The sequence below is a fragment of the Dermatophagoides pteronyssinus genome, unplaced genomic scaffold (assembly GCF_027571235.1).
Source record: "Dermatophagoides pteronyssinus isolate colony J.1.1.1.1 unplaced genomic scaffold, Derpt_VIB-CSIC_2022.12 sq0015, whole genome shotgun sequence".
NCBI lineage: Eukaryota > Metazoa > Arthropoda > Arachnida > Sarcoptiformes > Pyroglyphidae > Dermatophagoides > Dermatophagoides pteronyssinus.
This window is the reverse complement of record NW_027461539.1, coordinates 1,117,594-1,137,632: the sequence shown is the minus strand read 5'-3', so window position 1 is coordinate 1,137,632 and position 20,039 is coordinate 1,117,594. Positions and strand designations below refer to the sequence as shown.

General features: G+C 28.9%; 3 protein-coding genes across 4 annotated transcripts; 2 read left to right on the top strand and 1 right to left on the bottom strand.

Annotated features, from left to right (window-relative positions):
- Positions 1-1,303: 1,303 nt before the first annotated feature.
- Positions 1,304-3,218, top strand: LOC113791538 (uncharacterized). Its single transcript, XM_027341328.2, has 2 exons — positions 1,304-2,086; positions 2,148-3,218. The coding sequence occupies exons 1-2, from the start codon at positions 1,553-1,555 to the stop codon at positions 3,114-3,116; spliced, it is 1,503 nt and encodes a 500-aa protein (XP_027197129.2). The 5' UTR covers positions 1,304-1,552; the 3' UTR covers positions 3,117-3,218.
- Positions 3,219-3,689: 471 nt separating this feature from the next.
- Positions 3,690-19,920, top strand: LOC113791551 (uncharacterized). Of its 2 annotated transcripts, none has more exons than XM_075822135.1 (5): positions 3,690-3,825; positions 16,498-17,208; positions 18,233-18,484; positions 18,579-19,268; positions 19,340-19,920. In XM_075822135.1, exons 2-5 carry the CDS (start codon positions 16,692-16,694, stop codon positions 19,774-19,776), a joined length of 1,896 nt encoding a protein of 631 aa, XP_075678250.1. In that variant the 5' UTR covers positions 3,690-3,825; positions 16,498-16,691; the 3' UTR covers positions 19,777-19,920. The 2 variants fall into 2 exon arrangements, with proteins under 2 accessions (XP_075678250.1, XP_075678249.1); XM_075822134.1 differs by lacking the exon at positions 3,690-3,825 and adding an exon at positions 16,134-16,288.
- Positions 5,093-8,151, bottom strand: LOC113791550 (uncharacterized). The gene is made up of 2 exons (XM_027341340.2): positions 7,143-8,151; positions 5,093-7,056 (listed from the first exon to the last, which is right to left on the bottom strand). The coding sequence occupies exons 1-2, from the start codon at positions 7,993-7,995 to the stop codon at positions 5,276-5,278; spliced, it is 2,634 nt and encodes an 877-aa protein (XP_027197141.2). The 5' UTR covers positions 7,996-8,151; the 3' UTR covers positions 5,093-5,275.
- Positions 19,921-20,039: the final 119 nt, after the last annotated feature.

Below are 20,039 nucleotides of genomic sequence, written 5' to 3'. Positions count from 1 at the left end.
GAGCACTGTCCTCTGCACGTCAAAGATTTCATGATTTAGCTGCTGGTCCAGTGTCTGAAGCACGAAAGTAAATGTCATATTTACACAAAATTGAACAAATGTTCCACAAAATATGGCCAAATTGTCGGCATATGAAATGCGACAATTAATAAGATTCGGGCAAATGCCAGAACAATCAAAAATTTTATTTTAAATTCATTTTGTTTTGTTAAACTAATTATAAAATTGGAGTTACACATGATAAATGGTCTTTCCGGACATTATAAAAAAAAGCATATCTATCGACTTTAATACAAACTTCTTGACCACACAATTCCGACCATGGTTTCTTTAAGTCCTACCCTTTTATAAAAAAGAATGGCCATAATCAACAACAATATATACCACCGTGGAAATGGCGCAATATCAGCTAAACACTTGATGGTTCCATTGCTCATGATTGGCTGATGATATTAGGCCTATAGGCATGAAGTGCTTCGAATCTCTAATCTCTGACCATTTTAAAACCCATTTGAAACTGATCGAATCAACTGAAACGAACGAATATGTATCCATTTCATCATCCCTCGTTATATTACATATTTATGGATTATTTTATAATGTTGGCAAAAGTATATCGGCGTTATATTATTATTTTCATGATTTCATTATCATTTTTAATGAATTTTGCTTGATTCCATTTTCAGGTGGTATGTTTTAAATCAATATTGACATAGTTTGGTCCACTTCCTGTGTCAATTATAAAAAAAAATCGTTATGTATTTTAACTATGTGTTGACATCTAGCGAAAATAAATAATTTCAATTGATTTTTGAAAACTAAAATGATTATCGTTTAAATTTAATTTTAAATAATTAAAAATTACAATGAAAAAAAATTAACTACAATAATGAATGAAAATGTTTATAATTACGGTTTATTGGTTACATTTGAGAATTACCCCTCAAAAAAAGAAACGCTCCGGTACCATAAGGCCAATTGAATCTCAAAAAAAAAGACTATACATTTTAAAAACAATAATGAACAAACGATCGATAATCATCATATTTATGGTTTTGTTAGTGGCAAAATTTATTATAACACAAAATGAAACAATGTTTAGCGAATCACAAAATCTGGCAAAATTGTCGGCATATGAAATGCGACAATTAATAAGATTCGGTATAATGCCAGATCGAATCGAGCAATTTCTTCATAATATAACCAATAATTATGAATTTTAAAATGATTTTAATCAATTAATTATTATTCTTAATAAAATTCAGTTTCGATTATAAACAAAAACTAAATAAAATTAAATTATAGTTTTACTGAATCGAAGGAATTTTTTTTGTTGAAAAAAGGGGTGGTGCCTAAAATGATCACGTGATCTTTGTGAATTGTACGAAATGAACAAACAACAATAACGCCTCTTTTTGTTTGTTCGAAATTCTAAAATTTATTTAATTTATTGAGTAAAGTTTAATGAATTTATGAATTTCTTTTTTTCGATGTTATCGATGAAATTGATTCTTGATGAAAACCGTTAACCAATACACTTAGTCTTCCAATCATGAATTCAACTGCAAAAAAATTAAGATCATCTGCGAAAAAGAATGGCGAAAAAACTGTTTCATTCAATCAAAAATTAAATTCTCTTGATGATGATCGATTTGTTCGTAATATGGAATTATTCGATAATATCAAATTGAAAATCGATCAGCTCAGTCGGCTAATGATCCTACAACGTCAATGTATAAATTCTATCAAAACATTTGAACGTTTTCTAAAAATTCAATTAAATAATAATGAAATGAAAAACAGTGAACAACAAAACATTCCGGCCAAATTAATTGAAATTAAAAAACGTTATGAAAAATTTGTCAAATCTTTTCAATCATCATGGAAACGTTGTCATCGATTCGAAATACAAGAACGACCAGCTTCCGAAATATACGATCATCTTTTTCAGCTATTCGAAATGTTAAATAATCAGATAAATTGTAAGAAAAATATTGATCCAATCGAATCAGTTTGTCTTTCGTTGAATCCAATCCATCTTGAATCTGTTGATCATATTTTACCTTCGGATGCGATTGAAATTCAGGTAACTTATTGAATTTTTCATTTGAATTCAATTTTGATATTTATTTACATTTTTCGATTAGGATAATGATTGCTCAATAAAAACTACATACGTTTGTTTGAAAAAGTTACGTAACCGTGTAACTAATGTCAAAAAACTTGAAAATGATCAAAAATCATCTTTAGATAAAAAGAAGAAAGATCAAAACAGTAAACAACAATTGGAAAAAAACACGAGTAAAAAGGAACAACTAAAAGGTAAAACGAAAAAACGAAAAAATTCCAAATCAACAATGAAAAAATCAAAAAATCTTGAACAAAAACAAATCCAAACAAATAAAAAGCCAAAAAGCGTCAAGAATAGAGATAGAATATTTTATTGTAATTTTCCTGATTGTGATTATCAAGTTGGATGTAAATCATCTTATTATGTTCATCGAAAAAAACATTCAATCGTACGAAAATGTGACATTTGTTTAAAAACATTTGAAAATGTTTTTTCATTACGATTACATCGAACGGAACATGAAAATCAACCATTAAAATGTCCTTATGAAGGTTGTGATGCTGTTTATTCATGGCTTGATACATTAAAAAAACATATTCGTGTTCATAATAATGAGGCAACAATTCATCGATGTGAATGGCCTGGTTGTGATTATCAATCATATCGTATTGATTTATTACGAAAACATCGTACAAGACATACTGGTGAAAGAAAATTTATTTGTCAATGGCCTGATTGTGGTAAACCATTCAAAACTGAATCTTGTTTATTCGATCATATTGCAATGCATAAAAATGAACGAAAACATGCATGTACTTGGATTGGTTGTAATTATCGTTGTAATTTAGCAGGGAATCTTCGTAAACATATGGCAATACATGAAAAGAAAATGATTAAAACTAATGGAGATATTAATGAATCAACAAACAATATTGTTCAACAACAACATTTGAAACAAATTGATCCATTAAGAAACCAAAACGATACAATTTCCATTTCAGCTTCACAACAAACAATGCTCATAAATGGTGAAAATATTTATTGAAGAATAATAATCAAATTATTTGTATCTATTTATTTCATTTAGTCATTGTATAATTTAAGAATTTATCATCATTATAATACTCATGATAATTTTTTCTATAAAAAAATAATCTCAAATTAGAAAATAATAAAATAAATTTTGTAAAATTAAGAAAGAAAAGGAAGTATGTATCCACTAATCAATTCAATAAAATCAATAAATTTCTTCGCGACAAACATTTTATTTTGTTTATTTGTTGTTGTTGTTGACAAATTGATGATCGAATCATCGATCATTTGATTATTTATGGCAGGAAATCTTTGTTTAATTTCTTTTCTGTTTTGTTTCAAAATAATAATTACTTGTCAACACTTAAGTTGTGTAAAAGAAAGAAAGAAAAAGGAAAGGAAAGAAAAAGGAAATCAAAATGGATAATCAAGATCAATGATAATCATTCTTATTCAATACAATATTGGGTTGCTAACGTCAATTTTGTTTCTCTGGTTGTTAAACAAAATAAGTCGAAGAATCAAGTGAATCATTATCATTATTATTCACATAAAGTTCAAATTCAATTCATTTTGTTTTTTACTTTACAATCGTGAACCTACCCCAATCGAATAACAACATCGATAATTCTTATGGACGACGAAGATAATCATCGAATTTGATAGCTGGACGAATTTGAAGATAACCAAAACTACCAATCATCTCATCTTTTATCTGACAAGTAGGTGGTAAATATATTTGAAAATTCTTCAATGTTTTTTTTTTTTTTTTTTTTTGGCAAAACCTCCTTTTTTTCGCTAACATAATTTTCGTTTTGGGCGAACGAAAAAAATGGAAAATTCATGGGAAAAAAGAGTGTTAATTTTTTTAAAAAAACATAGAATTTTGACCTTGTCGATTTGATTGAATTTTTCTCAATCTCTCACCAAACAATTTTGTTTTGTTTGATGTTTTTTTTTTTGGGTGATGTGTTGCTGGCATTGAAGCGTTACCTTAATTGTTACACACACAGGAACAACAACAGAATAGAACAGAGAATTTTCATTCATATTTCAGATGCAGATGATGATGATTATGATGCTAATAAAAATGATTGCATACATCTCATTCATACACCATACTTTTTTTCGAAATTTCAATGGTCCATTGAAATCAACAGGGTCTAAGACCAGTGATCATAAATGAAAAAACAACAAAATAAAATAGATTTCACAGCATGTTTTGCCACCCTACTGCTGCTGTTGCTGTTGTTATTAGTTTGGTAGATTTTTTTTTCCAAACAAAATGAAAATGAAAAAAAAAAACAATTATCATCCATGTCGATTTGTTGATGTCCAATGTCAGTGTCGGTAGGTCGGTCGATTTGATCATCGAGAAAAAACAAATCCTCGAATACAATTACCATCATCATCATCATGTAATTCTAGTAGCCAGAATTTTCAAAAATTCCAAAACCAAAAACCAAAAAATCTTTTCTTTTTCTATTTACTCACCTGATTCATCATTTAAGTGACCAAAGAATTATTATTATTTTCAAAATTGAAAACTTTGAAAACCAAACCAGAAAAATAAACCATGAGAACCAGAATAATAATAATGTTGGTGAAAGAAAAAAATGTTTGGGTGTGTGTGTGTGTAATTTTGAAATGAATCAAAAGTTCCATAGGTAATAATTATTATTATCAGGCAAAAAGCAGCAGCAGCAGTAAAAAGGTCCATTTGACCATTCAATTATATTGAATTTTTGAATTTCTTCACCGAAAATGCGGGTCACACACACCAACCAACATTCCTTCTGAGCGAAATTTTATTAAGTCTGGTCTATCTTTAAACATAGAAGAGACTAGACATCATAAAAATTTTAAAGGGACAAGATAAGCCAAAATAGATTTATAACGGACCCTCTGCCTGCACACCTACCTTACCATGATAATCTGAAAACCAGAAAAAAAGTTTTTTTATAAACAAAAATTTTTTAAAAAACAAAATTATAAAGTTTTTTTTTATTTCCATCTCTCATCATCATCATTCACCATTCATTCATTAATTTGTTTCTGTGTGCGGATATGAATGATGATTGTGTGTGTGTGTTTGTCTGTGTGTGTGTGTGTTTTGTCTGTTTGTGTGTGTGTTTAATAATGATGTGCTGATGTGTTTGTTTGTTTTGGTTTTCATTGCATACCACTTTCAAAATCTAAATCTGAACTCATTGCACGTAATCGTCTTTTTTTAGCTGGTGGTGATTTTTTCGGTACAACACCTACTTCAAATGCGGAAAAACCAAAATGTAATTTATGTGTTGGTCCACGATTAACTACTTTTTCTTGTACATTACTCATTGTTGTATAATGTGTTGATCGACTAATTATTGATGATGCTGATGGATCATCAATACCGCTTGATTGTAATGAAAGACCTTTCATTTGTTTTGGTCTTGAAATTTGTGACATACTTGGTAATGCTGATATACCGGCTGGTAATATACGTGGTGATTTATTGAATGATTTATTGTTGAATGATGGTGATTTATATGGTGGTGATTTATATTTTGGTGATATTTTTGATATTCTTGATGATGATTTACGTGATTTTCTTGGCGTTGGTATATGACGACTTGAACGTTGTGGTGGTAAAAACCATTCAAGAAAACTTCTTCTTGTTGTATCTTTTTGTCCGGGTCTTAATTTACTTACAGGTGATGCAAATAATTTTGATGTATTCATTTGATTGGATTGATTTCCAATCATTGAATCCGATCGAATATTACCTCTTGAAATACCACCACCACCACCGCCACCACTGCTGACACCACCACCACCACCTTTTACTTTTTTAATCGATTTTCTACTTTTTCCCATTTTTTTCATTATTGATGATTTACTTTTTTTCAATGATACATTCTTTTTAGTTGGTGATTTATATTTTCCTATTTCTGAATTAAACATTTGTTTTTTTGGTGATCCTGGTGGTGTTCGTGATGAACGTTCTTTTCCAACCAATATTTGTGCCAAATGTTTAGTTGTTTTACCAAAATCAAAATCTTTACCAATTTTCATACGATTTTTCATCATTTTCATTTTCATTTCTTGTTCCGATTTTTGTTGGTTTTTATCTTGTTTTTCATGAATTGATGAATCTGGTGGCAATTCTTTTTGTTGTTGTTGTTGTTCTTCTAATTGTTGTTGTTCTAGTTGTTGTTGTTGTTCTAGTTGTTGTTGTTGTTCTTCTAATTGTTGTTGTTCAAGTTGTTGTTGTTCATATAATTCTGGATTATCTTCCATTCCCATTTCAAGATTAGGATCACCATCACCACCACCACCACCACCACCTTCTTCATCACCAACATCATAATCAGGTTCCATTTGTTGATCAGATCCTTCTGCTGATATATCTGAATCTTCACGTGTAGAACGAGAATGTTTTTTTTTCTTTTTTCCTTTTCCTCTACCTTTATCTTTACCTTTTCCTTTTTTATGTCTTTTTTCTGATTTACCACCACATAATATTAACAACATAAGTAATGATAATGTTAATAAAACTATTGGCAAATATCGTAAAATTGTTGAATCAATTTGTCTATGTTTTCTAGCTTCTTCAGGTATTGGATTAAATTTTTTTGGACAATTTTCAAAATATTCTTCCATTAATATTTCTGTATATGATAAACGAATTGAATCATCAAAATATTTTAAATATGGTATAAATACTATTGATGGTGGATTACGCCATGGTAACCATAAATGTATCATACTATTATGATCAATAAAACCAAATGTTAATTGATCATCAAATATTGATTCATCCGATTGTTGTTGTTTATCATTATTATTATTCAATTGTTTAATCATAATAACTTGTGAATGTTCAATTTTTGTCCAATTATATATTGCATATGGTTTTAATGGATCAACAGTATCTCTTTTTTTTCTTGTATAATATGATGATTGATCAACTATTTTATTACAAGGAAAAAACCAATCAAACATTCAATCAATTAGTAAAAAACATTACAAACATCACTCATATGATGATACATACCATAATTTTTATTCAAATAAATAAACTGTATACGGGTAATATTTTTACCAGTTTTTTTATCATAACTTTTGAATAAAAAATAACCCGGTGATGTAAGAAATTTTGTATTTAGTTTACCACCAATACCAATACCATCACCAGCACCACCAACATTACTTTCATTATAGGCTTTAATATTTTCATGATCAATCGAATAATATAATTGATCATTATCAAAAAATGGAAAAAATCCCGGTTTATTTTGAAGTGGATAATATTTTCCATCAATCATTAATAATGATGAAATTTTTTTAGTTAAATCTGATTGAAAAAAATAATGTTGATATTTTTGTCCATTATAATTGAAATAATTTAATAATCGTAAATAATATTTTCCATTCGATGGTATTTGATTTGTTTTAATCATATGTTCTTGAATATTTGTTAATTTTTGTTCAAAATGTTTTTGATGTTGATGATCAGGTAAGAATGATATATTTATTTTAGCTGCATAAAAACCATCTTTGCTAAAATAATTAATTTGATCTAATGGTATACGATATAATTGAAAATTTATCAATAATGTTAATATATGACGATATTTTTTTGGCCAATTTGGATCATAAATTCTTTTAACAGATACTGATTGTATTAGATTTTTTATTTGAAAATTATCAAGTAATATTTTACAAAATTCTTCTAGTCTATTTTGATCTGATGTTGGTGGAATTGGTCTTGATGTTTCGGGTATAAAATCCGATGATGATGATGATGATATTGATGGATTAATAATGATTAAAATTATCATCATCATTTGTATCGATAATAATAATAATGTACTCATTGAATAACGAATATTTAACGATCGTAACATATTCAAAACAGCAAACAAAATTTTCTGTCTTTTATCTTTTTATCTTGTTTTAGTTTGTTTTTTTCAAAAAAAATTTCAGAAACAATTTTTCGTTTTTTTCAATATTGCACACACACTTCGACAAAACAAACTTTGAATTCACCAATTTATATTTCTCCTTAAGAAAACATTTCTTAACGATCAAGAAAATATTCAAATAAATATCGATTGTAAAAATTCGAAAATTTTTTTTTCTAAAATTTAATTTCATTAAACAAACAAGAATTGTAGAATTTTTTCCCTATTCGCCATGTTTGTTTGCGGTTAATTTAGTTAATTTTATCCTATAATGAAAATAACAACAAACAACAACAAACCAATTTGCTTCAACAAACAAAATTTGCTACTTTCTTCGTCGTTATTCTGCTGCTTTTTTTTCCTTTTCGAGAATCTCAATTTGAATCAAATTTTTTTTCATTATTATTTTCTTATCATCAACGTAATTATACTTTTCTTTCCTTCGACAGGATTATCATTACGCGCATTTTTTTTTATCATTGACCCATTGATCAATTTGAAAGAATTGTTGTTGTTGTTGTTTGGAAGAAAGAAGACACACCTTGACTTCTGATTTCTTTTTTTACTGCTGGTTACTGCTGCTGGATGATTACAAACAAAGATTATAAGGCTTCTGGCCAAGTTTTTCGATCATCTTCTTCATCATCAACTTTCACATTTTAAGAAGTTAGTTAACATTTTTCTGATTAGATTTTTTTTCCAAGTTAGTTGGTTTTGGTCGTTGAAGAATCTTGCTGGCCAGTGGCACAACTTTCTTTCGTTCGTTCGGTTTTTTATTACCCAGAAAAAAAATTCATCAAACAACAGCAGAGAATCGCTGAAGAAGAAGCTTAGCCAAGCCCTAAATAAAAAATTTTCCAATTCGATTCGATTTGATTATTGTCGATTTGATGAATTTCATCCAGTTTTCATTTTCTCTTTTTCTCTTTTTGGTTATCTTATCGATATTGGCGGCAGCGACTGCGATGTTTTCGTTGTTGTTTTTCCTTTAACATTTTTATCTTCTTCTTACCTAAATGGTGGTAGTGATGGTGGAATGTTGTACCCTCGGGCATCCTTATTTAAAAAAAAATGAAGAAAATTTACCACCATTTGCACTATATAGATGTCCATATGATGATGATGATAGCCATCGTTTTATCATCATCATTCAATTCAATTCATTCAGTTTTGGTCGGTCAATAGAGAGAGAGAGAGTGAAACTCTTCATATCTATCTATTATATATGCTTGTCAAACCTTCGATTTTTTGTTGTTGTTGTTGTTACTGTTGAAAAACTTTGAAGAAAAAAAACTTTGCCAATTATTTTTTTTATCATTATCATTATGGAGATGTCTGTGTAAAAGGTCCATTCATTCATTCATTTTTTGCTTTCCTAAAGTTTTCATTTCATCAATGATTTTGTTTTGCATTGAAATATGCACAACAACAACAACCTCTCACCTTAGTTCGCATACGAAGAATAATAATTCAACAACAGAGATACAACAGTGATTGAATGAACTTTTAGTTTAGTTTAGTTTTAGTTTTTGTTGTTGTTCCACTTGACCTTTCATTTGATTATTCATTTTGGCTGTTACAATCAACCAACAACCAGGTAAAAGAATGGTAATGGAAAAAATGATGATGGTGATGACCTTAACCTTTTAGGTTTTACCGACTGACTTAAACAACAAACAACAAACAACAAAAAATGTAGAGAGGAAACAAATGATGAAAAAAAAACAAGCAGCAATAATTGCTCTGTGTGTGTGATGAGATACATAGAGAGAGAGAGAGAAATGAAAATGAAAATGAAAATCATCAGGTGGATCATCATAGATGCAATTATCTACCTGTGGTGGTCAGTCAATCAGTGTGTGTGTGTGTAAAAGTAAATGAATGAAACCAATACAGTTTAATAATGAATAAAGTAGCTAGATTTTCTTTTCTTTTCTTTCTATTCAAAGAAAAGAAAAGACAAATAATTCAATAGATTTTTCGTGTAAATCCTCTCAAAAAAAACAAACAAACAAATCGATCGATGTTCATTGTTTGTTTGTTGTGAAATCTTTATTATCAATTTTGTTTTTTTTTAAAGATTTGGATTTGGATGCAAGAGATAAAAAAGCGATGATGATCTTTTCTTTCTTTCCAATTGTGATAAAGTGACAACAGCATTAAAATCCCTCACACAAAAAGAATAATTAAAATGTGACAAAACTGATAAGATAAGATAGGAATTTTTCATTTTCTTTCAATTTCATCACATAATGGTAATCAATTTTTTTTTCTTTTGCTGATGATAATCAATTTTTGGGTGCAAACCAAACCAGCAAAAAAAAGGTGGAAATTTTGTTTCAAATTTCAAATCTTTTTATTTGGATTTTTGATTCCTTTAGTTAATCTCTTTACTTCGAATAAACAAACGAGACAAATGAAAAAAGGATTTTCAAAATCATCCATAAGATTTGACTGATATTCGATCTTCAAGAAAAAAATTAAGACATTCTTTTTTTTGTTTTGAATTTGGTAATCCTTATTGATCATGTTTTGATCAATTCGATTTTCTTCGTTTGATTGATCGATTTATTCAGCGGAGGGGGGAAGCATTCAAGGAATCAATAGAGAAAAAGGAAAATAACAACAAGATAGTAACACGAACAAATTTTTGATTGTTATCTTCAAAACACAAGAAGGAAAAACAGAAGAAGAAGAACTATGATCGATTTTTTTCCCCTGCACTTGTAAACTCAATTTGCATTGTGAATATTGATGATGATGATAATGATTTTTTACAAAAGCGGCTGGCTATAAGAGAAAAAAAAAATTTTACTTTTGTTTGGCTATAGCCATTGACTAGCTATAGCTAACAAACAACACTCAGGTTCATTTGCTGATGATGATCAAGAAAGAAACGAAAGTTTAATCAATTTGTCAAACATACAAAACCATAATAAATGAATTGAATTGGCATTTTCTACTTTAGGAAAACATGAAGATTATCATTTTTTCTGGTTTTCTCTTGCTTGCTTGCTTGTTTGTTAAAAATGAAAAAATTGATGCAATGAAATGAAAAACAATCAAATTCTGTTGTTCAAATTTTTCAGTACTGCTGATTCAAACTGCCCAAATCAAAAAATAGAAAGTGATATTTTTCATCATCATTATCATTAGATTCGCTTTCTAGATGATGGTGAAAATATTTGTCCATTTAGATCATCATCATCTACATTGGCTAAAATCAAAAAAAAATTGTAAAAATGCCCAAACCCAATAATTATCAATGACAGGTCAAAATGATGATGATGATAAAGAACATGGATTTTTTCTTAGTTTAGTTTTCTCTCGCCCATCTTTGCATACAGAAAGAAGAAGAAATTTTCTTGTTCTGGGATGCAAATTTTTTTATTTGAATTTTTCATCTTGGTTCAGAGGGTTGCCATCATCATCATCATCAAATTGTTCTTGGGTAAAAAAAATTGTTTTTTGAAGTGAAGAAAATCAATTCGGATCACATATTATTTGATTTGACATTTGTGGTCTTTTTTTGGTTTGGTTTGGTTAGATTAGATGGTAAGAAAAGAAAACGAAAGAAAGATGATAATGATACTTGACCTTTTTTCGTTCGTTGATGTTTATGATGACTGACTTGAGATTCTTCGTTCTTCAATCACTTCTAATTCACTGTCGTTTTTTTCCATTTTACCTGTGTTTTGGGTTGTGATAAAATGTTTTTTATCTTCTTCTTCTTCGCAAACATTTAATTGAAGTTTTTCTTGAAAACTTTCTTCATCATATAATCGATGACCTTGCTTGAAATAGTCAATCAAGATGATTGTTGTTGTTGAATGTTCGCTCGTTGTTCGTCACCAGTATCATCATAATTATCATCCAAATGGATGGACGAATGAAGAGGAATCATCAATAGATCGTTGCATAATAATAATAATAATAATTGTAAACTTTCCATTTTTGGTCAGGTTAAAATAGTCTTTTTCATTCATTCATTCATTCAATGTTCAATGACCATTATCTTTTTAGAAAATAATGATGATGATGATCATCCCATCTCACCATCATCGTTATTGTTGTTGTTGTCAAAAAAATTCATCAGAGGGAGAGAGGATGATGGTGTACTTCAATCATCATCGAATCGAACGACTGAATTGAATGTCCTTTAATTAAATTCTTCACTTGAAATTTCTGAATCCTTGATCTGCATTGATTTCATCAGGTTTTTTTTTGTCTCTAGATTTTTGAAGAAAAAAAATTAATGAACGTAATTAAAATTGGGAAAAAAACAAAAATTTCATTTTTTTCAATCAGAAAAAAACATATTTTGATCACCAAAGAAGATGAAAAAAAAATCTTCAACAGGTGTTTATCTGATGATGATGATGATGATCTTTGATGCCTTTCGGGCATCAATAATAGTTATCGACCATAGGGGTACATATAATCATCATCATCATAATCATAATTATAAACATAAATTATAATAACCTTTACCATTTAACATTTTACCTTGAATACAGTCGTCGAACCTTCTTCATTATTATCATTATCAACAATTGATCGACCCAAACCGAGTCAAATTTTGTATCAATTAATTTCTTCTTTACATTCAACAATGTTACCTACCTGTTTTTGTTTTCTACCAAAAAAAAATTGGAAAAATTTTTTCTTTGAAAGAAAATTTTCCACCAATTTTCTAACCTAACCTAACCATCATTTGTTCATCATAAGATGTTCTACTGTTTGCATCAATTTTTTTTTTTCGTTGTTGTTGATGATAATATTGCTTATTGCAAACAACATCATCATCATCGTCGTCAAAAAAAAAGATTTCGATTTCGAATTGAACGTTGAATGGTTCCAACCAAGTCTCTTAGTATCTGTGGTGGTTGATAATAATGACCATACACAGAACCACATCAGAACCAACCAGACCAGTTTGATCTATTTTATTTTTGATTTTGATTTTTTTACCTTCAATTCTGAACAGAATGTTGTTGTTCAATCAATGTGTTTGTCCTGCCATAGTTTTAGTTTCAGTTTTTGCCATAGCCTGAAGCCATACAAAAACATACTGCAGTGTCTTGACCGTCGACCATTACCATTATCATTATCATCATCTTTTTTATCGTTACCGTCCCTATGTTAAATATTTTTTTTTCCATTTCATCCTCTATGCTACTTCTGATCATTTTATTTCACTGAATTGAACTGAACTGACTGGCCTTATCCTCGGTATTCTCAATGAATGAATGAAAAATGTTTTCACTTGCCATTCAGGTTGTCGTCGTTCATGTGATTCGGTCTTACCCAATTGACCACCACTGAAAAAAAAAGTTACCTTCATTCTTGAATTGATTTCTGTACTGAAAAGATGTTTGTTTGAAACTTTTTTTTCATGTTGTTTTTTTGTTGATTTGATTATCATTTGAATATTTTTTTGGTGGACGTGTTTTGTGAATTTTTTTTCTCCATCAAAGTGTGTTTTGTATAGAAAAATTTTGAATAAAATTCCATCATCGACATCGCCAGGTAAGAAATATTTGAATGAAAAAAAAAACAAAATTTCCATTTCTTTTATGGCTAATTTACCACATTTTAAACATACTTCGCTGAAAATGACAATGTTTCGAGAACAAAACGAAATTCACTTTCATTTTGATTTGATTTTTCGATTTTCCCTCCATTACATTTGTTATCGTTCATCATCATCATAATTGGTCCGTTCAAGTCCAATTATTTTGATCAAATCACAAAACGAAGTAAAAAAAAATTCTTCAACCGATAAGATGTTTAAAAAAATGAAAACTAAATTCTTTTGTTGTCGTTTTTGGAATTGGCCAAATTTGTTTGTTCTTTTTTCATTTGTTTGAATTGATTTTTTCTTTTCTTCAACAGTCAAAAAAAATTCAAATCAAAGAAAAATCAGCCAGTTTCTGTTTGGTTTTGCATGAATAATTTTTCTCTGTCAAATATAAATCGGTTTTTTGACCGATAATTTGCCAATTCTTTTTTTTTTTGGCGAAAATTTCAATCAAAAATTCATAGCTTCTGGAATTTTTCTATATTCGAAATTCCTTGAGGGCTATTCAGGAAATTTTCAGCATCGATTATCTGTGTTTAAAAAAAGAAAAATCATTTAAAAAAAACTCTCACCACCACCATTACACATTAATCCTAATATCGGATTAAACGCAGAACAAAAAACAAAATGATAGCCTTTTGCGGTAGGCAACAGATTGGCAGCATCAGCAGTTTTCCATATTGATAATGATTATTTCGAAAAAATATGAATAAAAACGTGAATCACGTGACTATTTTGATGACTAATGAATCATCACGATTCAATGATGATGATATTTAAGTAGCCAAAAAATAAAAAATTAAAAAATCAAAAATCGATATTAAGGAAGTATTCATTCATTCATTCATTCATTGAATTCAGCCTAAAACCTCAAAAGAATATCTAATATTTTAGCAAGGTGATTCGTGATTCAAAATCATCACGAATCACGTTTTAATCATATTGCTCAATATTGTTCACACTTTTTAAATAAATAAATAACACTCATAGAGAAACAAAGAAACAAACAAATTATTATTATTGTTTAATCGTGAAAAGATATTTAATTTTTGTTTCACCAAATGTAATAGTAATCAGGTGTTAATTGATTTAGAATCAATAATTATGGTTTGAACAAACAAACAAGAATATTTCCGGTGTTAAATTTCTTACCTATTTTTTTTTTTTTTGCTGGTCACCTAGTTTTTTCTTTCTTTCTTTCTCTCCAGTGTGTGTGCGATACAATGGGAAAACCCAATGGAAAAAACTCTGTTTTTTTTTCTTCTGTAAATCATTCAACCACACAGGTAAAAAAGATGTCTGATTATATAACACATGTCAAACCCGGAGACAAGACCTACATTCATTTTTTTTCATTTTTTTGAAAAACAAGAATATCACCCGTGAAAACAATGTTTCTAATGAATCAATCGAGAAGAAAATATGACACAAACAAACCGAACAGAAAGAAAAAATTTCTGGTCATTGAACGGCCGAATCACTAAAAAAAAGGGAAAATTTCTTTTCAATTTAAGAAAAATAGAGTTACTAACTAACTAACCAAAGTGAGAGTGCATCCATTGTTAATTGGAATGATTCTTCCAAAGCAAGAGAGAGTGAAAAGAGAAAAACAAGATTCCAAAGAATCATTCAACCATATTTGGAAAACTGATTTTTTTCTCAAATAAAATAAACCAAAAATATTCATTACATCATTATTATTTGCTAAATTTGCTAAGTGGTTTGTTTTGTTTGATGGTATTTTCTCAAAAAAACAATTTTTCACCCATTCTGCTCGTGTTTGGTAAGCTAATTTTTCAGTTAAATTTTTTTCTATTGAATTTCAATCTCTTAAAATCAATCAATCAATCAATCGATCTTACGAACCAATTTGGCAAGCTCACACACAAATCGATAATAGCTGATTGATATGATGTGAGTGTGTCATATGACTTTTCCCAAAATTTTTTTTGGCTAGCTGGCTGGATTACCTTATCGTTTATTATGCACACACACACACACGCAAATCGCTTGTTAAGATTATTTTAATTTAATTAAAAAATCTTTTACTGATTTCTTAAGAAATTCAATTTATCAATATGTACTTTTTCCTGTTAATTCTCGTTTGGACCGAAGGCAAAAATTTTTTTTTTCAAGTACAGCTAATCAAAATTGGTTTCATCCTTGAAAAAAATTTGATTTGATTCAATATTACAAAGATAAACAACACGAAGATAATCTTTGGATTTTTAGGTTTTGTTTGCTTATCGTATACGATTATTATTTTCAACAAAAAAAAATTAATTTCATTACGTAATTGTAATTTGTTATTGGTTGATGATGGTTGGATTTCAATTGCATTATCGAGCCAAAAAAAAATTGTTTTCTTTTTCAAGATTTCTTTTTAAAACGATACAAAACCAGATAATGTAACCAGGTGTTACAATCTTTATGATGATAATTGTAAAAAATTTTTTTTTTACAAGTATTTAAATAAAAAGGTAATCAACTAAATTGTTTGCCTATTTAAATGCTATCTAACATTTTGATTTCTTCAAAATTCTGTTTGTCTGTTTTATTTTATGTTATTATTTACGACGACAACAAGAATTTGACTTTGAACTTGACTTTGAAATTTATTTACAATGTCTCAATAATTATTTATATTTCGTAAAAGTAAGTTGTCATTTGAAAATTATGATTGATTGATTGATTGATTGATCGATTGAAAAAAGTAATACCGGTAGTAGTTTTGGTTTCAGAGAGAGAGAGAGAAAGAAATAAAGAGTTTCGTGTTAAAAGCTTTATCGTTTTTTACTTTGTCCTTGACTTGTGTCGTTACATTGTATTTAAATTTCAATTTATCTTTCATTTATAAATTCTAGATTTTTTTTGGACCGCACAAGTAGAAATAGAGAGTATCCAGAGTTAATCTTTTCTATTTCTACCTATTTTTTTTGACCTCGCCTATTCATTGGTCTATTCAGCAAAAAAAGAAAAGAAATTAGACCTACCTTGAAGAAATTTGACGTCTCTCTCTCTCATTTTGACATCTTTTGAAACAACAATCAAAACAAAAATGGCATCAGCAGCCATAGCAGCAACAAATTATAATGTCTATCAGCAACAATCACCAGATTTTATTCCTAACAATCAACATAATCAACAAACAGGAGACAACAATTCAACTTTGACCTTTTCTCCACAACAACAACAACAAAATTTCATTATGATTAAACAATCAAATCAAATCAAATGTATTACACATTATCATTATCATTCGAATCAATCGAATAATAATAATAACAGTGGACAAACTATTTCAACAACAATGCCTTCAATTGGTTCGAATAGCCAAACAACAGCAACAACAATCAAAATTAAAAATGAAGATGAAAATGATTCTTTTGTTAATAATCATCAGAATAATAATAATTATTATTATGAAACACAAGGAACACCATCATCCTCATCATCATCATCATCATGGTCATCTCGTTCATCAATGGATGGTGATGGTCAATTTTTATTAGATGATAATCGAGATTATATGGCCGAAATTAATCATGCCTGTAAAATGTTGGCCATTTCAGCTGGTAAGTTTTTTTTTGTTTGTTTTACCGATCATTTTATCAATCATTTTATCCATCACCATTCTTAATTTATAATGTGTGTGTGACATAGTAGTAAAGTTGATTAGAAAAAAAATTACTAGATGAATTTAGATCATTTATACTCGTTTTTCTGAATATTTTATCTAATGATTCACAGCAAAGATTTTGTTTTTTCTGAATAACCGGCTTCACACACTGAATGTTTGTTTTTTTCTGTACTAAACAAATTGATGGGGAAATCTGAATCTTTGCGGTAGATTCGATGATACATTACCACCTCCATGATTATCATCATCATAGCATCACAAGATAGTGTCACCAGGTCACCCGGTCATAGCATGATTCGAATTTACCCTTATAATCAGCCAAGAAGAAGCGAAAAAAATGAAGAAGCGAAAAAAATTTGTCCTCAGTATCAGTTTGTGCCATACTTCTATATAGCACACCAAAAAAATTTAAAGATTATTCGAATTTTGATTAGAAAAAAAAACTTTGGAATTTTTTTTTCGGTTTAAAAATTTTTAATTTTTTTCTTCATTGAACTGAGATAATGATCAAATGATTAAAATGTTTGATGTTCGCCTGAATGAAAGTAATAATACACACATAGTGTAAAAACACAGTGGCAAATGTAAGTCAAATGGCAAGAAATGTAGATTTTGTTTTGTAGATAACGAAACGGATTATCCATGCTATTCTCGAATGCTGTTGTTTCGGTGGAAATAGCCTAAGATTTTTTGTTCTGACCAAACAAAATGAAAATAAAACACCGGAAATTCTTATTTACTTTGGTGTGTTATGTATGTTATGTGTTTGACAAAAAAAAAAATCAATCATGCATCCACCATATATCCTCTCTCTCCATACACCAAATGGTGAACCAATAATTAAAATCCAATTTTTATTTTTCCGTTCACACTACATTTGACATTGGACATTGTTTATTTTTTCGTTCTCAGAATGTAATTTTCTTTTTCTGTTTTTTTTCTGTTTGTTTGTTGTTTAGATCCTTACAATTGGAATCAAACGGATGTACGAAAATGGCTTATGTATCAACAACGTTTACATCAATTACAATCATTTAATTTGGTTGTTGAATTAGGTTTTCCAATGGATGGAATGTCATTATGTGAATTAAATATACAAGATTTTCATCAAAGAATATTAAATTCAATGAATAATAATAATGGTGATGGAAATATACAAACATGGAATTATGCAAAAATTTTATATCAAGAATTAAATATCTGGCGTAATGGTTAGTATTTTTTTTTTTTTTTTACATTTTTTCGATTTAATTGAAACAAAAAACAACAACAAAACTAATTGATTTTGTTTCGTTTTTTTTGTAGCAATTACAAAAATGTTTGAACCGGATTTGGCATTTTTTGATTCTTCATCAACATCCACATCGAACATGATTGTTGAACAACAACAGCAACAAAATTATGATCAATTTCCGGCCATTATGAATGATAACAAATCATTGATGATGTTCAATACATATAACAATCGAAGTCCATGTTCATCATCATCACCAATATCATCATATTGTAGTAGTAATTATAGTGATGATTGTCAACAACAGATGTTGTTCAATTATGGTAGTAATAATTTTATGGATGGATATCAAAATGATCATACACAATCATTATCAAATACAAATCGTTTGCTGTATGATCCATCATCAAATAATTCGGTATATTCAAATAGTCCATCTAGTTCACCACAACGATCATTATTGTCTTGTTCATCACCTGCCGGTAGTATTTCATCAGCCGCATCATCAACATCATTGGCTAATAATAATAATTACATAACCAACAATCATATGCAACAACAACAACAACAATTTCAACAATCATCACAACAATCAGTCGACCATATCATTGGTTTGAATCAGAGAAAATTTCCAGAAAATTCATATACCTCATATCAACAGAATGTTTATGGAAATGTTGATCATACAGGATATCAGGAAAATATTTTTTCTGCATATCCTCAACAACAACAAATTATTACAAGCGAATATGGAAGTGATGGTAAATTGTTTTGTTTTATCCTTTTTTTTAAAAAAATTAACTGGTTGTTTGTTTTTTTTTGTTGAAATCAGATGAAATAATGAGCGATGATGATCCAATCAATGGTAAATGTCGTGTGATGATTTCTGCTGTATCATCATCAACATCATCAAAAACCAATTCACCTCTATCAACAAAAACAACAACAACCAAACAATCAACTTTTAATGGTCCACGTCCACATGGTTCAACAACATCGATACAATTATGGCAATTTCTTCGTGAACTATTATCACAACCAAATCAACATGAAAATGCAATTCGTTGGTTAGAACGACAACGTGGTGTATTCAAAATTGAAGATTCGGTTCGTGTTGCCAGGCTTTGGGGTGAACGAAAAAATCGTCCGGCTATGAATTATGATAAATTATCACGTTCAATAAGACAATATTATAAAAAAGGTATAATGAAAAAAACTGAACGTGCACAACGTTTAGTTTATCAATTTTGTCAACCTTATGCCCTGTAAATGGTCATCAAAGGTTTTTTTGCTGTAAATACCTATGTATTTCCATATTTTGAGTTATCCTTATGTTTAGAGTTACTAGATTTCAAGGATAATCTCAATATTTTTCCATTTTTAAACAAACAACGAAGGTATTATTCGTTTGTTGTGAAAACATCATCCAATTTGTAAGTTTGGGGGTCGGTTTTGTGTTTTTGTAAGGTATGTGCCTTACAAATTGTGTGGAATTTTTTTTTGTTCCACACTTTTTTTTTTGTTTTTTTACC

Excerpts from the sequence above, each read along its gene's own strand:
- LOC113791538 (XM_027341328.2), top strand. The coding sequence starts at position 1,553 with ATGAATTCAACTGCAAAAAAATTAAGATCATCTGCGAAAAAGAATGGC. Across the intron at positions 2,087-2,147 it reads CGGATGCGATTGAAATTCAG|GATAATGATTGCTCAATAAA; the intron begins GTAACTTATTGA and ends TTTTTCGATTAG.
- LOC113791551 (XM_075822135.1), top strand. The coding sequence starts at position 16,692 with ATGGCATCAGCAGCCATAGCAGCAACAAATTATAATGTCTATCAGCAA. Across the intron at positions 17,209-18,232 it reads AATGTTGGCCATTTCAGCTG|ATCCTTACAATTGGAATCAA; the intron begins GTAAGTTTTTTT and ends TTTGTTGTTTAG. Across the intron at positions 18,485-18,578 it reads ATTAAATATCTGGCGTAATG|CAATTACAAAAATGTTTGAA; the intron begins GTTAGTATTTTT and ends TTTTTTTTGTAG.
- LOC113791550 (XM_027341340.2), bottom strand. The coding sequence starts at position 7,995 with ATGTTACGATCGTTAAATATTCGTTATTCAATGAGTACATTATTATTA. Across the intron at positions 7,057-7,142 it reads TTATTTGAATAAAAATTATG|TTGATCAATCATCATATTAT; the intron begins GTATGTATCATC and ends GTAATAAAATAG.